The sequence below is a fragment of the Cuculus canorus genome, chromosome 3, assembly GCF_017976375.1.
Source record: "Cuculus canorus isolate bCucCan1 chromosome 3, bCucCan1.pri, whole genome shotgun sequence".
Taxonomy (NCBI): Eukaryota; Metazoa; Chordata; class Aves; order Cuculiformes; family Cuculidae; genus Cuculus; species Cuculus canorus.
In genome coordinates this window covers 44,207,941-44,222,530 of record NC_071403.1, presented here as the reverse complement: position 1 = coordinate 44,222,530, position 14,590 = coordinate 44,207,941, and the positions used below count along the sequence as shown (strand labels likewise).

Here is a 14,590-nt window from a genome sequence, read left to right as displayed (position 1 = left end):
TATGGGATAAATCGGTGTCTGCAGTCCTGTTTCTCTGCTGATCAGAAAGCCTTTAGTTTTAAAGCAGACAGACAAACTACCACCACCACCCTGCCTTTATTGTAGAACACTCTTAGTTACTTAAGAACAGGTAACAGCTACCCTTGAGATTATTCTGTTTGCTTAAGGAAGCAGAGCTAGGCTGCAGAGCAAGTTTCCTGGCATTGTCACTTCTGTTATAAAGCAGTGCCTTGGAGGCTCAGCCCAGCTGGAAGGCCATACCTTCTCGAAGCCTGCAGAATGTAGAGATGCCCAGCTGCTGAAAGCGGACCTCTGGATGGGTAAGAAAGTTCTTGAGATAGGCCTGAATCTCCCCAATATGACGCTTCCACAAGAACATATTTTTTTCTGCATAAATGGGAGAACCACAGGAAATCAGTAGGCTCATTTGAAACACTTTGAAAACTGATTTTTGTAGCACTTAAGATCATTAATGACTCATCTACCTTCAGCTAAAAGCAGTGTTACCACAAAGAAAGGCAAAGGACTTCCACGTACTCGGCCTCTAACGGTATCGCTGATACTTCAGGTAAATAAAATGCTGAGTGGGCTGCTGTGCTAGGAAGTTGGTCCTTGTGTGAGGTGCATGCTCACTTACAGACTGACCAGCCTGTCATGCTAATCCATCTGTGATGCAAGTATGCTGACGGACTACTTGAGAGTCTGCTCTGTTGCAAATCCTTGATCATAGAATTGAAATAGGTTTGTGCTTTCCCTTATAGAGACTCATTATGGACTTCAGTTTCTCTCACGTCTAAGGATTAAAATCTAACCATCCTTTTCTAGAAACTATGGCAAGAATCATCTGAGAACCTTTTTCTTGCCGATCTTAAAGCCACTCAGCTGCATGGGGCAGGTATATCCGGTGCAAAGCTGTCTGCAGGTAAAAACAATGCTCTTTTCATTCTCTCTTCATTGAAACTCAAAGGCTACATTCTTAAAAGCTACCTTACTTCACTGCTCCTGCTAATCTAGTCTAGAATTACAACAACAGTGTGTGGTTCAGCAAGATGCTTTCCTCTTGCTGGTCAGGGAGCAGAGTTGATCTAAAATTTTGGAGCACAACCATCCCCTTCTAATTGTTTGTGCTAACCTCTACGCCTGCCTGTGGAGAATGCCATCATACTGCATATACTGAGAAGGAGGGTCAAACAGAGAGATGCAACAATGCCTCTTATCTGAAACGTGTTCTCATCTTTCCTTGGTAAACAGTATTTTGAGCTGTCTCACCTTCTTACTCAAGTTGTTCTTAAGGGTTTCGGAACTGGCTACAGACTAGCTGTGCAGAATGGTCGTGCATGAAGAAGGCAACAAACACCTGAATTAGATCTTTATCTATGGTATTTACACCCCTGGGCTTTCTCATGCACTCAGACACCGGTTTATGTGTATTTTGAGTGTGACTGTATGTGCTTCAATGTTAATAAATTTGTAGAGACAATATGGAGGATGCTATAGGAATGTTAAAGGTTGTTTGGTGCCTGACAGTTATCTCCTTTGGGAAAAGGCTCGTTTCACTCCAGACAGCCATAAATATCTCTGAAAGCACTGTTAATGCTATGTGACCGTTACCGTGCCCTATCACGTGCTGGATGATGGAGGCAGCTTGAAAGGATATCTCAGTATGTTCCAGCTGGCCAGCCAGTCTCACCAAGCACTTTGTCAAGGGTTCATCCATCCATTGGACCATGCACAATGTGACTCCTTCTGGAAGACAGAAAGATGAGAGTAGCCTGTAAACAGAAACTCCAGTGCAGAAGAAATGATGGTGAGAGGCCTGCCAAAAACCATACTGCCTGAACAGGAAGTCCTTCATGCAGCTGGAGAAGCAAAAGTGCTGGACTTGTGCCATCAGTATGTTTAGGTTGTAAAAAAGGGTCATGTCCTGAGTTTATTCTTTCAGTAAAGTAGGAACATGGATTTGATTCATAGAAAGGCTGCTGGCGTTTTTGTTTTCTTGGGTTTGTGTTCTGAAAGAATTAATCGTTTTATGTAGTAGATCCTTTCTTGCCTAGTGGGCTTGGTCTGTCCAACAGCTGCTGGGGACCTCGTGCAAAATTAAATGTGGCACGCAGCCAATTGAATGGCAGTTACACCAGATACAAGAGATTAAATGTTTGACAGACAATATCCAAGGCTGGGGCAGGCTGGGCAAACTTACACTGATCCTCTCTGCCATGAGGAGTGCTGTACCTTCCACAGGCAATACTATGGGATCTTTCATTAAAATCTATGTGCAAAAAAAATTCAAGTGAAAGAACCACTTTGTATTTTAGTCTTTTCCTCTTCTTATTATAGGTTCTACTATCGTGGAAGGAATTCAGCTGGAAAAAACAGGTGACGTTACAAATCAAAGTACACAGGCCATGTACAGTAGTAAAGTTCAGCTCAAATCTTTGAGTAAAATACTTTAAGCAGTTCAACAGAAAGAAATGCAAACAATGGAACCCGTGCATCCTGCCAGTGAGTCAGATCTTGCTGCTTATGGCAAAACTCCCCATGAATGTAAAGGGAAAGACTTGGGCTGTACGTCCACCCATTCTTCATCTCCCATTAGGATTAATAAAAGATACGTCCACTTCTCAAATTAAGCCATTTATGGTAGGATAGCTTCCCTACCTTGCTTTGTCAGCTCAGCCAGGCAAGATGTCACATAATGAAGAGAGTCTTCTTGAATGTCAGTAGAAAGCATGCTCTGGAGGAGACCTTCAACACAAGGACTCTCAATGATTCTCTGCATCAAGAAAGAGATTCATGTTTAGCACTTCCATTATATTTTAGTGGTGTCTGAGGATGTCAGAAGTACTGAATAAGTCTTAGCTTCACTGAAGGCTAAACTATCAATAATGGAAATGTCTCCTCCCAGATCTACCACAACGATCAATTTGGAGTGATCAGATATCACCTGATTGTAGGCATTTCCCAGAGCTTGCTCTGTCTGTGGGATGTTCTCATGATCACAGATCACTCTGAGCTCAAAGAATCTTTTGACTTATTGCTGCTGTATTGGCCTGTATATTAGTATTAAGCTGCCGTTTACTCAGTTCTTGATGCAGAGCTGAAAAAAGCTGTGTGCTCCAGGGCAAAGCATTCGGAAATGTGGAAGGGTTTTCAGTTTCTCTTATTTGCCTCCAGGGCTTTGAAAACTTTCTGGTTGTTGAAGTGCTCTGATGTGCAAAACCATGATCTGACATTAATTAAACATTTCTGTATATCCCTTATTTTTTAGGCTGAATCCGCTATACTAAAACTGATGTTGGGCAGTATGCCATTGTACAGGGATATATACTTTAGAGACCAAGTTAAAAGCAGATAGGAGACTTAGCCTGCGCTGACCTGGATTAAAAGCACAAGACACCAAGGAATGAACCCTGAATGAGTCACCTGGAAGATATGGGTTATAAGTGAAGTTGAATCACATAGTCATCAGTTCTCTGGGAGGTCCTAATAATGGAAGCTGCTCACTCCTCCATTAGGAAGCTCAGGTGACTATCAACAAAAGAGAGGAATTTTTTTTGTGTGTGTTCATTTTATGCTGCAGTTTTTTAACTTGCATAGAGGTCAAAGCTGGATTCAAGAGTGCTGCCTTTTAAGCTCCCACACTCTGTGGCATGCTGGCATAAAAACAACACTTTTTTTTTTCCCTCTTGTGCTAAGGAATTAAGTTTTTTATGCACGGGTCCTTAGAATTGACCCTGGAAACCTGGTTTGTCTAGTTTAAATCTGTGGAACTAGTGGTAACTGGATCATGAACAATACAGGAAAAAAACCCCAGGAACTGAGTCTCAGAAGTGTGTGCTAGAAAGTGGGGCAAAGAAGAGACAAGGATTTGGATGAGTTTTTTCCCCTGTATTGATTGTTCCTAATGGCACTGTTTGATTAAGATTGGAAGAAGAAAGGAAGTGCATCTGAGGATATGGATTTCATTAGAAGCAAAGTCAGCAACAGAGATCCTTATAGCATTGTGGCACAACTGGTATCTTGCCATACAGGCAAAATGTGTATTAGTAGCTGGGGTTATACTTAACAAACTGGAAGTGAAATTAGATCAGTGTTGAACCCCAGAAGTGGATAACTAGTGCTGAAGAGTGAGCATTAGGAAATACGGATTCTGTTTCAAACAAACCTCAAATTTTCCCAGATGGTTCCGTTAATCAGTATGAAATGCCTTTGCTAGATACACATTTTATATCTGTGATGCGGTCATTCAAATTAGGTAACCACATCACTCATAAGAAAAATTAGACATCTTATTTTCATTTTATATTTTTTGTATTTAGTATTTTTGTATTGTATTGGAAAAATGTGAATAAAACCCCCTTTCATTATGGTACAGTGGGTGCTTTTATTAATACAGACAATTCTGTGCACAGTATCCTAGACGTATGTTTCATTAAAAAAAAAAATCTTTCTGTGGGTAATCGTAATTTGATATAAACATAACTGCAACCTCCCAGGTTTTAGTTCAGTGAAAAATACTGGGTACATACCTGTCTGTTTTTGGAAAGGCTCAGGTTTTTGATGATACAAGCAGTATGGCCAACAATCACAGGGTCTGTTTTATGCGCCAACAGTAGCATCCCCAGGCTCCGTAGAAGCTCAGGACAGGCCAGAGTGTCCTGAGAAGAGCAACCAACATCTCAATTACATCCAGTACAGACAACATGATGCAATTTTGCAGCAAACTATAGACAGATGTATCATAGCTCTGAAAAAAGAGCATTACTGAGCTCATTTAAAAACAATGGTGAATCAGCTGAGTCCAGTGCTTTTTTCTCTCAAAATATGCCTACTGACTGGCACTGATCTACAGAGCACTGGCTATGCAAAGCCGGAGTCCTTAAGATCCAGTACTTTATTTTTGTTTGCATCAAGTACTTCCCAGAGGTTGTTGGTAGTCAAGAGAAGGATGTGTGATACTGACTGAAAGGAGAAGTGGTCAGGATAGGTGGGAAAGGCAAAAAGTAGGTGAGTAGCAGCAGCAGTGTGTCCTCAAGTACCTCTGCAATTTACCTCACCTACAGTAATGAACTGTATGTTCAGACCCGTTTGTGATCAGGCACCACTTCAGTAACCTGTTCTGAACAGCATCTTCTGGATTTATACATCTGCTTCTCTGCTGTCTAATGGATACTTCAGAGGACTTTACTGGGTCCCTCTCTTTCTAAACATGTTTTTCCTCCAATTTTCACCAACATTCAGATCTTCTGAGTTTGGATTACTGTCCAGGTAGTTTCCTCATTAAGAGTATGGATTAAGAGGACACTGCTGTTCACAAGAGAAACCTGATCTTAGCAGGCTTTGGGTTAGGTATGCAATTAAAAGCAAAATACTTCCTCTTGGGACCATTTTTTCTTTTTCCTTCCATTAGGAATTTGAGTTCTTGATGCAGATCTTATGTTTATTAGTAATCAGCTATATTTGTGCTACTTAGGAATTGAGATATTAGCAAGTGTATTCAGTATAAAACAAAGCAGTCCTAAATACAGTTGAGAAAAATTGCATAATTCTGAAAACTGTGAAATGTCAGGACCACGGAAGCAGTGTTTAAGGGCATCTGTCTTGTAAAATTAGTTTAAATTGCATCTTTCTTTTACTTAGGTTAAATTGCAGAAGTGTATGTTATTTTCTTTTAATATCAGCTGACATCCTCTCTTATATTCTTTTTAAGCACTGTCACGACCAGTAATCCTAAAATAAAACACGAAAATAGATGGAAAGGACAGTGCTGTGGCTATACTCAAGCATCTAAAGAATGTCATATGCAGATAAAGCTGTAAATATTCTTGTTTTATTTTTCCTTCTCTTCAAACACAGAAATAATATAGTTTTATATAATCCAATCAAATTACCATTGATGGCTGGTTTATGTTCTTTTGGATCAAGCATCCTCTTATTCATGTAATCCTATCAGCAGTGGTACCACTGTCTGAGTCGTTATAGCCTAAGAAGAGGAAATAATCTACAGACTATAAATGAAATTTCTAATACATAATGACTTCCTTGCCAAGATCTTATGTGTGTTTAGGACCTGGATTAGCCTGCAACAGTGCTTTAAATTTTGCTGAACCTCTTTTTTGGCTGGTATGTGGCTGGGATCCAGATTTTGTTTTCTGGCTTAATCCTGTATAGCATATGAGAATCACGAGAATACTCTGAGTAAAAATGGATTGGGTGGTTCAGGTGAATATTGATCTTGTTTCTCCCAAGATAATTTTCTTTAAATCTTAAAAAAAAAAAAAAAAAAAAAAAAAAAAAGCATTCCAGCAGCAACCGTGCTTAGAATTCCAGTGCCACCCTCGCAACCCTTACCCAGAGATTTCTTGCAAAGATAAATATTGTCCTCCATTTACCTGTATAAATAGCAAGATGTGAAGGCAAGATTATTTTGTACTGGGAGAGGAAAGTCAGTGACATAATCCAGAGCAGACAGACCCCTGCCATCCTGACTTCCAGGTCTTTGCTCAAAGGAATGTGATTTAAAAGGCTGTTTTCTCACAAAGCCTGACCCTCTCTTTAGTGTTTCAGGGTTGGGCTGTGCTTGGGAGAAATGTAAAATTCCCCCTTCAAGAGGGAAGTTTTCCAGCACTTGCTGGGAATTGCTGTCAGCAGCCTGGCCAGGGGATCACAAAAAAAAAAAAAAGAGGTTTAAGCAGGGACAGGAGCTCCTGTGAAGCATTCCCAGGGCATTGCTTCATGGTAACGAAAGGGCAGATGAATTCTGCCCTATTGTATCCTGGGTAGTATTTGAAATAATTCAAGCATCCCTTGACTTGGGTGTAAAGGTTAGCTTTGTTCAGTGGTTTGTTTTCCAACAGCTGTTCCCATGGAGAAGTCCTCCTTTCGGTCACTGAGAATTCAGCCTGGGTTAAAGAAAGAAACCTTGAAAAGATTTGAAAAACAGGGCAGGAAAGGCACGGAGGTGAGGAGGCAGGATATAAGTAAAGAGAGGTCAGCCTCTTCTCAGAGTACCCAGGGCTCACTCGCACAAAGCAGCAATATTCAGTAGTAAGAGTCAGTGTTTGCTCACCAAAACAAATTTTGACTTGTAGATACTTCTTACTACAGAATAAATCCTCAAGGGTGATGCTTTACTTTTCAGCCTCCTGCTGCTGACCGTTTCCCTCCGAACAGCAGCCTGTTTCACTGCTGGTGTAACAAGTATGAGCTCCTGGTGCTTTTGCCTGTTCCCACTGATGCTGGGCTGTGCCCTTTGTAGTGGAGGGTCTGAAGCACTGGTAAAGAGGTATTTCAGGATCAGGGAGGAAAGGAGCTGCGGCTACCCTTTTCTGGGAGAACAAAAAGTGTAAATGATGTTTGGGGGCAAGGAAATGGGAGCTCAGACAATGCTTCAGCATAATTACTCAAAACTAAGAAACTTTTTTTTCTTTTTTTCTTTTTTTTTTTTTTTTACTGTGCAAATAGCCTCCAGGTAACAATGTATTTCAGCTGGAAGCTTGTTGAGAGCTAATTGTGTTTTGATGGCATGAGGCAGTTTGGCAAGCAATGAGGACACTTGGTGCTAATGCAGCCAGCACAAAACCTAGGAAGATACAGTGCCTTTGAAAAGCTCTGTGCTCTAGTTGCTGCTTCCCAGGCATTGAGCTTACTCAATTTTCCATCATGTCTCAGAGTTCAAGGAGGTGCAATTTAATTCATGCTGTACTGTGTGTATGTGCAAGTGAGGTGTCATGCACCAGGCTTCCAGTACCCAGAGGGCATTTCAAATCATACTGCATGTACTTCAGCCACTAGAAGCACCTAAGCCCAGCTGTGGTTACTCTGTCACTACTGCTTAAAGCAATATGGCAGGAAAGGTTCTAACTTTTTTTTTGCTCTATCCACCCAAACTCTGACTGTCTTAAAAGATTATTGTTAGCTTAAGACACCTATCAGAAACCTTTCTTATTAGTGTTCCTAAGGATGTCCTTAATTATTGCAATGGAAAAGCACATTTAATAATAATAATAACAATTTGTCAGTTGTTACTTACTGGTTTTAGGTTTTTGTGTGGAGGATCAAAGTACAGCAGGGATATCTGTTTTGTTTATTTGCTGTAGTTCATTTGTAGTCAGAATTCTTAATGTATTTGCATAGTGTTGCACTGTTAATGGTGGTGTTCACCCTGAACACGGGCAAAAGAATTGTTCTCTAACTATAGACATGAGGAGACACAGGAAAGTCCTGATGAATTAACATAAGATGTAAAATGGTATTAGCTCCCCTCCTTGCTGTCTTGATCCTAAGTCAAAGGACATTAAATTTATGCAAATGTACTTTTGAATAACTGTCCACATAGGGAAGTAATGCATTTTTTCACTTTCACTCACACTCTAAATTAGTTTCCATGTTTTTCAATGTGTGAGGAAGCTCTGTAGCCAAGGAGTAGATTCCTGAGCTGCTCCCATGGTTGCAGTCTCTCATGACACTAAGTGTGTGTCCTTCCCCTATTAACACCCACCTGGAGACCATGAGGAGTTGCAAGGAGTGCAGGACAGTGTCCAGTTATCCAAGGAATATGACACCCATCTCACCCTCTACCCTCCCCTTAGTGTCCTTACAGGTAATCTGATTAGTTTTGGAATCCTTTGGATCCCATTCACCGCAAGAGATGGGTTCCTCAAGTAGCTAGCAACAGCACAGATGCAGCAGACAAACCCCTGTCACTTTGAATGGAAGAGAGAACAGTCAAAAAGCCTCATGGGATCTAGCAGTCATTCACAAAACGTGTTGCATTTGCATATTTGCCATAACAAAACATTAACCCAGGAAGTGACCAGAGCCACACTTTCCCTTCTGGTCTTGAGAAATAATCTCCCCTACCTGGTTGTGCGAGTGCTGGGACAGGATCCAGAGCAAAGCAATGGAGGCACGACGCACGTCCTCGCTGCCAGATGTCAGGAGAGAGTGCAGCTTGGGCAGAACATCCTCAGCAACCATCATGTCCTGGATGTCCACTGGTTTGGGAAAATGACCGAGGTCAGGGAGCTTCAGAGCATCAGAAGGAGGCATTCAGGCCCTGACTCATAAACTGTGCTCAGTGATGAAATTAGAATGGGCCTTCTAGTCCCTGTGGGATGGGACAACACTGGATATTTGGTTATAAAAATAAACCCTAATTTGCTTTGGCTGCTTTTGCCAAAGGATTAATACAGGTCTGAAAGCAGAAAATAGCTGTGGGTACTCTTAAGCTGGAGTTTAAACCTCAATGAGAAGAAATGAGGTTTTTCTGAGTCCTTCATTGGCATAAAGCCTGGTAGGAAGGTGGCAGCTGCTTTGCTGCTTCTGCACAGACAGAAAGACCTCCTCAAGCCTCACACATCTGACAAGAGTCATACTTAGCCGGGGGAGAGAGATATGCCATCTTGGCTGAGTCCTACATCCCATTTGCCCCTGCAACTTCAGCGAGTGGTTCTGGGCGCTGCTGGCAATGCCAGAACAGCCAGCAGATGGGGCAGCAGTCCTGGAAGGGCAAGCTGACAAGGCTTTTCAACCACGCCAAGGAGCAGGGCCGCAATTCCTTTACTTCCCCCTCCGCTAAAACTGTGAGTGCTTGAAAATGAAGCATCTCTACGTTTTCTAGATGAACAACTCTCCCCTGGACCCCAAGGCTCTAGTGCTGAGCATGCCAGTCCTCTGCTTTCATCTCCCAAGTATGCTGTACAAATGGAGCTTATGCATTTAATAGGATATAGTTTTTTAAGAGCATGATGAATGCTTGGGAGAAAACTTATATTTAATGACAGATTCATGCCTTGGGAGAGAGCAGGTCCTCACTCAAGCAGTAATTTCAGGAGACATTCTGTCCTAATCGTATTTAATTCTTAGGAAACATGGAAAGGAGAAAAACACAATACAGTTGCAAAGGCTCTGTGCGTAAGACCACTGCTGTCTCCCTCACTTTTTCCAGATACTGCCCTTCACTGCCTGGGAGCTCTGAGGCTGGTTTAGTTAGTAAACTTGCACCTCCCTCTTCCCTTAACATCCAATTAAAAAATAGAAAAGAGGGTATCTTTTTGCTTTTAATATGAAAGATTCCTGCCAAATGTTCACTCTGAAAGGTAAGGAGAGAAACAAAAAGGAAGTGTGTTTTTTTTATATTATATACATTGTTTATATTATATACATTGCTTACCACTCGTAGCCAAATTTCTTAGGCAAACACAGGCCTGGCTTGAAACCTGCTTGTACCAAAAAGTTAAAAAAAAAAAAAAAAGAAAGAGAGAGGAGAGAAAAACAGACTGGTTTCAGTAACGGGTGTTCTTGCCTACTGAACACAAAATAAACATGACAAAACTAACAAGTTATTACATTATCTTCAGCGTACAAACTTTGGGACTTGTTTGTTTGTTTTGAGTTTCAATCAAGTTTTTTCAACCTCCTCTTGTATCAGTCATCATGTTGTTGATGAGGAAGAGCCAATAGGGCTCAGAGTTTTTTTTTATTTTAGGACTGTCGGGTAAGTTATAGGAAAATGAAGGGAGTGGATTTGTTTCATTTGCTTTGCATCTTTTTTTCACCTTCTTCCTACAGAGAATTTAAGGTTCCACCTTTTAAATGCTGAACTGTGGCTTATACAAGCATCTTTGGTGTGGCTCACCACAAAGCAAAGTTTTCAAGATTTTGTTCTTTGAAGACATACGGTCAAAGTTACAGACAACAAAAAGAAAAAAAAGTAGCATAATAGATTGTCCAGACACCTTCTGTTGCAGACACATGATCACAGATAGTCTAGAGCCTGGACAAGGGCACTTCACACACATAGTTTGGTGTTTAAAGAACGCAGGCCACCCTAGTCTAAAGGAAGTATCCAGGGCTGTGGAACAACTGGAATGATTTCTCATTCTCCATATGCTGACCTTGTAGAACCTATGTATGTTCTAGTAAATGTGTCTTTTCTTATGGTAAAGATGCCACATAGGCAACTGTACAGCGTATGAGCAAAACTGTGCAAGACTGAAACTGGAAGCCCTAGCTTCCGAATAGAACCTCAGCTCTACTCTGATGCTAAGCATTTACACAAAGAGAAAGCTACAGTTTTACCTTGTCCACAGAAGAGGTCAGGAGAGAGATGAGTGTTCGCAGCAGGAATCCATTGCCAGGTCTCAGCATTGCCTCGTGGTGCTGAGCATTGGCTGCCACATTGCTTAGGGCAGCGCAGCTGTAATACTGCAGAGAACCAAGAAAAGAGTAGAGAGAGAGGAGGTCACACTGGTGAGATGTTGAAGAGAATAAAAACAAATTGGAGAAATGCTCAGATTTAGAGCTGATAAAAATAAAGTGCTTTTTCAGCTTGGAAGTGTTTTATTGTGTACGTGTGACAACAGCATGAGTGGACTTCCTCCAGGAAAAGTGATGCAATCTGCTGTAGCTACAACAGCAGTCATGCTGTGGCACTGCATGCTGTACAAATCCATTAGGACCATGGGAACGTACTGTGCTGCTGCAATGACCCTGTTGCTGGCGCCTAAGTTAGCTCATCTGCATATACTGTATTATATGTTTACATTGATTTATTCAAGCTGGATGTAGTCATTGCCCTTGCATGCCAAAAGATCATTTTCAAAGAGTTTGAACATCAACACCAGAGAGGATTATATATATGAGAGTATGTATTAGTAGGGAGGTATAATTAGAAGAAACAGATTGAATTGCAGAGAAGGAAATTTCAAGATGAATCTCAGAGAAAGCCGATGATGCTGAAACAGTTTGCAGACAGTAATTCCAGAGCCTCCATCACTTCAGGCATTTGAAAAAGAACTGAATAGAGATGACAAAACTGATGGAGGAAGCAATCCTATACTACTCGGAGGACTGAATGAATGAACTAGCGGTCTCTAAGGTTTACAACTCTGATTCATAGTTTTTCATTAGCATACTTTCGAACCAAGATTGGCTCTCCGTCAAGTATGCAGAATGTCAGAGGTGTTCATGATAGGCATAAAATAGGAAGATTTCCCAGACCAGACATTTGCAATAAGAAGAAATAAAATCTATGCAAGCTGACCTCAGAACACTTAGTAAAATTTCCTAGAGTGGAAGATCAAAACTTAGAATAGAAAAAACCCCAAAACACAACACCAGAGGAAGAGGCCTATCTGCAACTTGTCTGATGATCTGAAAGCCACAAGAATGTAACTGCACAACAACTGTGTGCATGTGTTAGTGTGTGCTAGCAGATGCACTTCTGCATCATAAACTCTCTCCTGTGGAGCTAGACAAATTGAGTGTTTTGTTTATCTGACTGAGCTGAGTTTTACCAAGATGCTCTCATATTTCCTTGATTCTCTACAGAAACCTTCCATCCACTCCATCTTTTCATTTCTACAGGCTGTGGTTTGTGTTCTCTTTACATTCACACTGTTACCATTTAAAAACCTGATTTGTTTGAATCATACCTGCACTTCTGAGTCAAGAGATTCCAGCAGCAAGGCAAGAACTGATAAGGCTCCTTCCTTGCACAGGACCTGTTGAATTTTCTCTGCCATTTAAAAAAAAAAAAAAAAAAGTGCTGTTAGTTTGCCTTTCCCCTTCCCTCCCTCTCATTTGGAGGCACCACTCAAACAGGATATGCACAATCATCAGATTCTAGAGAGTCGTGGTGTTGTCCAAATAGATGCCAATCACTATGACTGAAGAATATATAATTTAGAGCTTGTGTAATATAGCAGTATGCAGACATTTTAGCAATATGACTATCAGGCTGATTGATTAAGTCTTTGCTGGTTCTGTGCTATGTTCTGAGAATTTGAAATGCTGGAGTAGCTGAAAAAACTCAGTATGACATTAATCATGTCTTCTGTGTTAAAAAAACCCCAACAAATTGTTTAAAAAATTCTGAAAAATAACAGAAGTGTAATAGCCAACTGTAGAAGTTCTTGCCAATGATTCCCTTCCACCACACAGAGATAAAACACATTACTCGTAACAATATCATTTAGCTGTGTGGGATAATGGTATGATCTAGATAGCTGAGGTTTACTGCTGTTTCTTTTCATAGTTATGTATGGTAGTGCATATATTATTGCAAAGGACCAAATACCACTTTTGCTAAAGTTTTTGGCAGATATTCCAGGAGCCTTTAACATCTGGCCCATGATAGTTGCATTTCGCATCTTGCAACATCAACTTAGGGATACGAGTCAAACATTCCTAGAGTTTGACCTTGTTGGATAAGCTTCTGAGAGAGTTTCAATGTACCATCAAATGTACTGCTAACTTTTTAGACCAAGCTATTTATTTAACAAATGATTTTTTTTATTTTATTTTATTTCTTTGATCGATGATTTAAGTGCTTGTACACTAGCCCCTTGGGGTTGAAAAAAAATCAAGCCTTTCTATTTTGATACCAGGCAAAAAAGAGGTCAAACAAATCAGCAGGCTATGGTATCAACGTGAATGCCATATGCAAAAGAAATAATTTATTGCATGGATACACTTTAATTCTTGCTTTAACCCTTCTGAATTATTTTTCTATCAGTGAAAAATTTTCTTTCAGCAATTTTAGATAACAGGCTAGTCACAAAGTACCTGATTGTGTGAGGTTGAGAATAGCACCAACTGCATTTTGTTGGACTCTAGGATCATAGGAATTGGCGAGAGATAGTAGTGGTGTAACTCCTCGAGCAGCACCAATAGCCTCTCGGTTGGACTCTGGAGAAAAGAATCAGCGAAAGAAATAAGACGTTGCCACCTTACTATGAGCCAGGAGCAGGAAACTAGCAGGACTAGATTTCTTTGGTGCTTACCTTTCTGGTTTTTTGGTATATACCAAAATTTCTTTGCAAGCTCGAAGAAACCTCTTAAAAATTCCAAGAACAGAGTGGGAAAGAAACTAACTCATAACTTCTGGATTAGTTTCAGACCACAGCTGGTTCAATGTTTTTGTCTTGTGACTGGGATGATTAAAATACAAGGACTATAACTCCCCTTTAACAGGCTTAGCAAGGTGTACTTGTCTTGTACCCCTGGTGTGTCTGATCAAACTGTTCACAATGAGCCAACCAAAACCTACATAATTAGCTGCAGGTAAGACTGAGGTAATTTTGGAGGGTATAATCAGGGCCAATTTCTCTCTTTGAATAAGCCTGTGTCACCTTTGACAGCTATAAACAAAGCAGAGGTTTCTAAAGATAGGAGACTTAACCACTGGTAATTAAAAAGATGCATCTCCTCTGAAGTGGTGATGCTTCCTTATACAGCAGTTTACTAACTTTTACAGCTGTATTCAACATCCTGGAGTACAAAGAGAATTAAAAAAAAAAAAAAAAGATCTGCAGTGTCCCTTGAGACTTCTGGATAAAAAGCCGAGGAAAAAATAACTATAATGGTTAAATAACACTATAAAATTAACTACATAGTATGAATTTCTACAGAACATTTATATACTGCATATATATGTATACTACATATGATAAAGTTATACTATGCTATAAATATAATACAATTTAGAAAAAGAAATCTGCTCTTAGTTCTCCTTTTGTTTTCGACTTACTGAAGGTAGCCTCAGCTGCTCTGTATAGAAGGAAATCCTTCCATTATGCTCTTCCCT

At 40.4% G+C, this 14,590-nt stretch overlaps 1 protein-coding gene across 2 annotated transcripts in view; it reads right to left on the bottom strand.

Moving 5' to 3' along the window:
- LOC104056236 (uncharacterized) overlaps positions 1-14,590 on the bottom strand; it is a 29,242-nt gene that overhangs the window by 3,311 nt on the left and 11,341 nt on the right. Inside the window, exons 5-13 of one of the 2 annotated variants that reach the window (XM_009557471.2) lie at positions 13,570-13,692; positions 12,438-12,520; positions 11,083-11,208; positions 10,175-10,220; positions 8,863-8,996; positions 4,530-4,658; positions 2,659-2,773; positions 1,612-1,746; positions 262-387 (exon numbers count right to left, since the gene is read on the bottom strand). In XM_009557471.2, coding sequence (XP_009555766.2) covers positions 262-387; positions 1,612-1,746; positions 2,659-2,773; positions 4,530-4,658; positions 8,863-8,996; positions 10,175-10,220; positions 11,083-11,208; positions 12,438-12,520; positions 13,570-13,692 — 1,017 coding nt within the window. The remainder of the gene's footprint in view (positions 1-261; positions 388-1,611; positions 1,747-2,658; positions 2,774-4,529; positions 4,659-8,862; positions 8,997-10,174; positions 10,221-11,082; positions 11,209-12,437; positions 12,521-13,569; positions 13,693-14,590) is intronic. The other variant, XM_054061141.1, reaches the window with a different exon arrangement.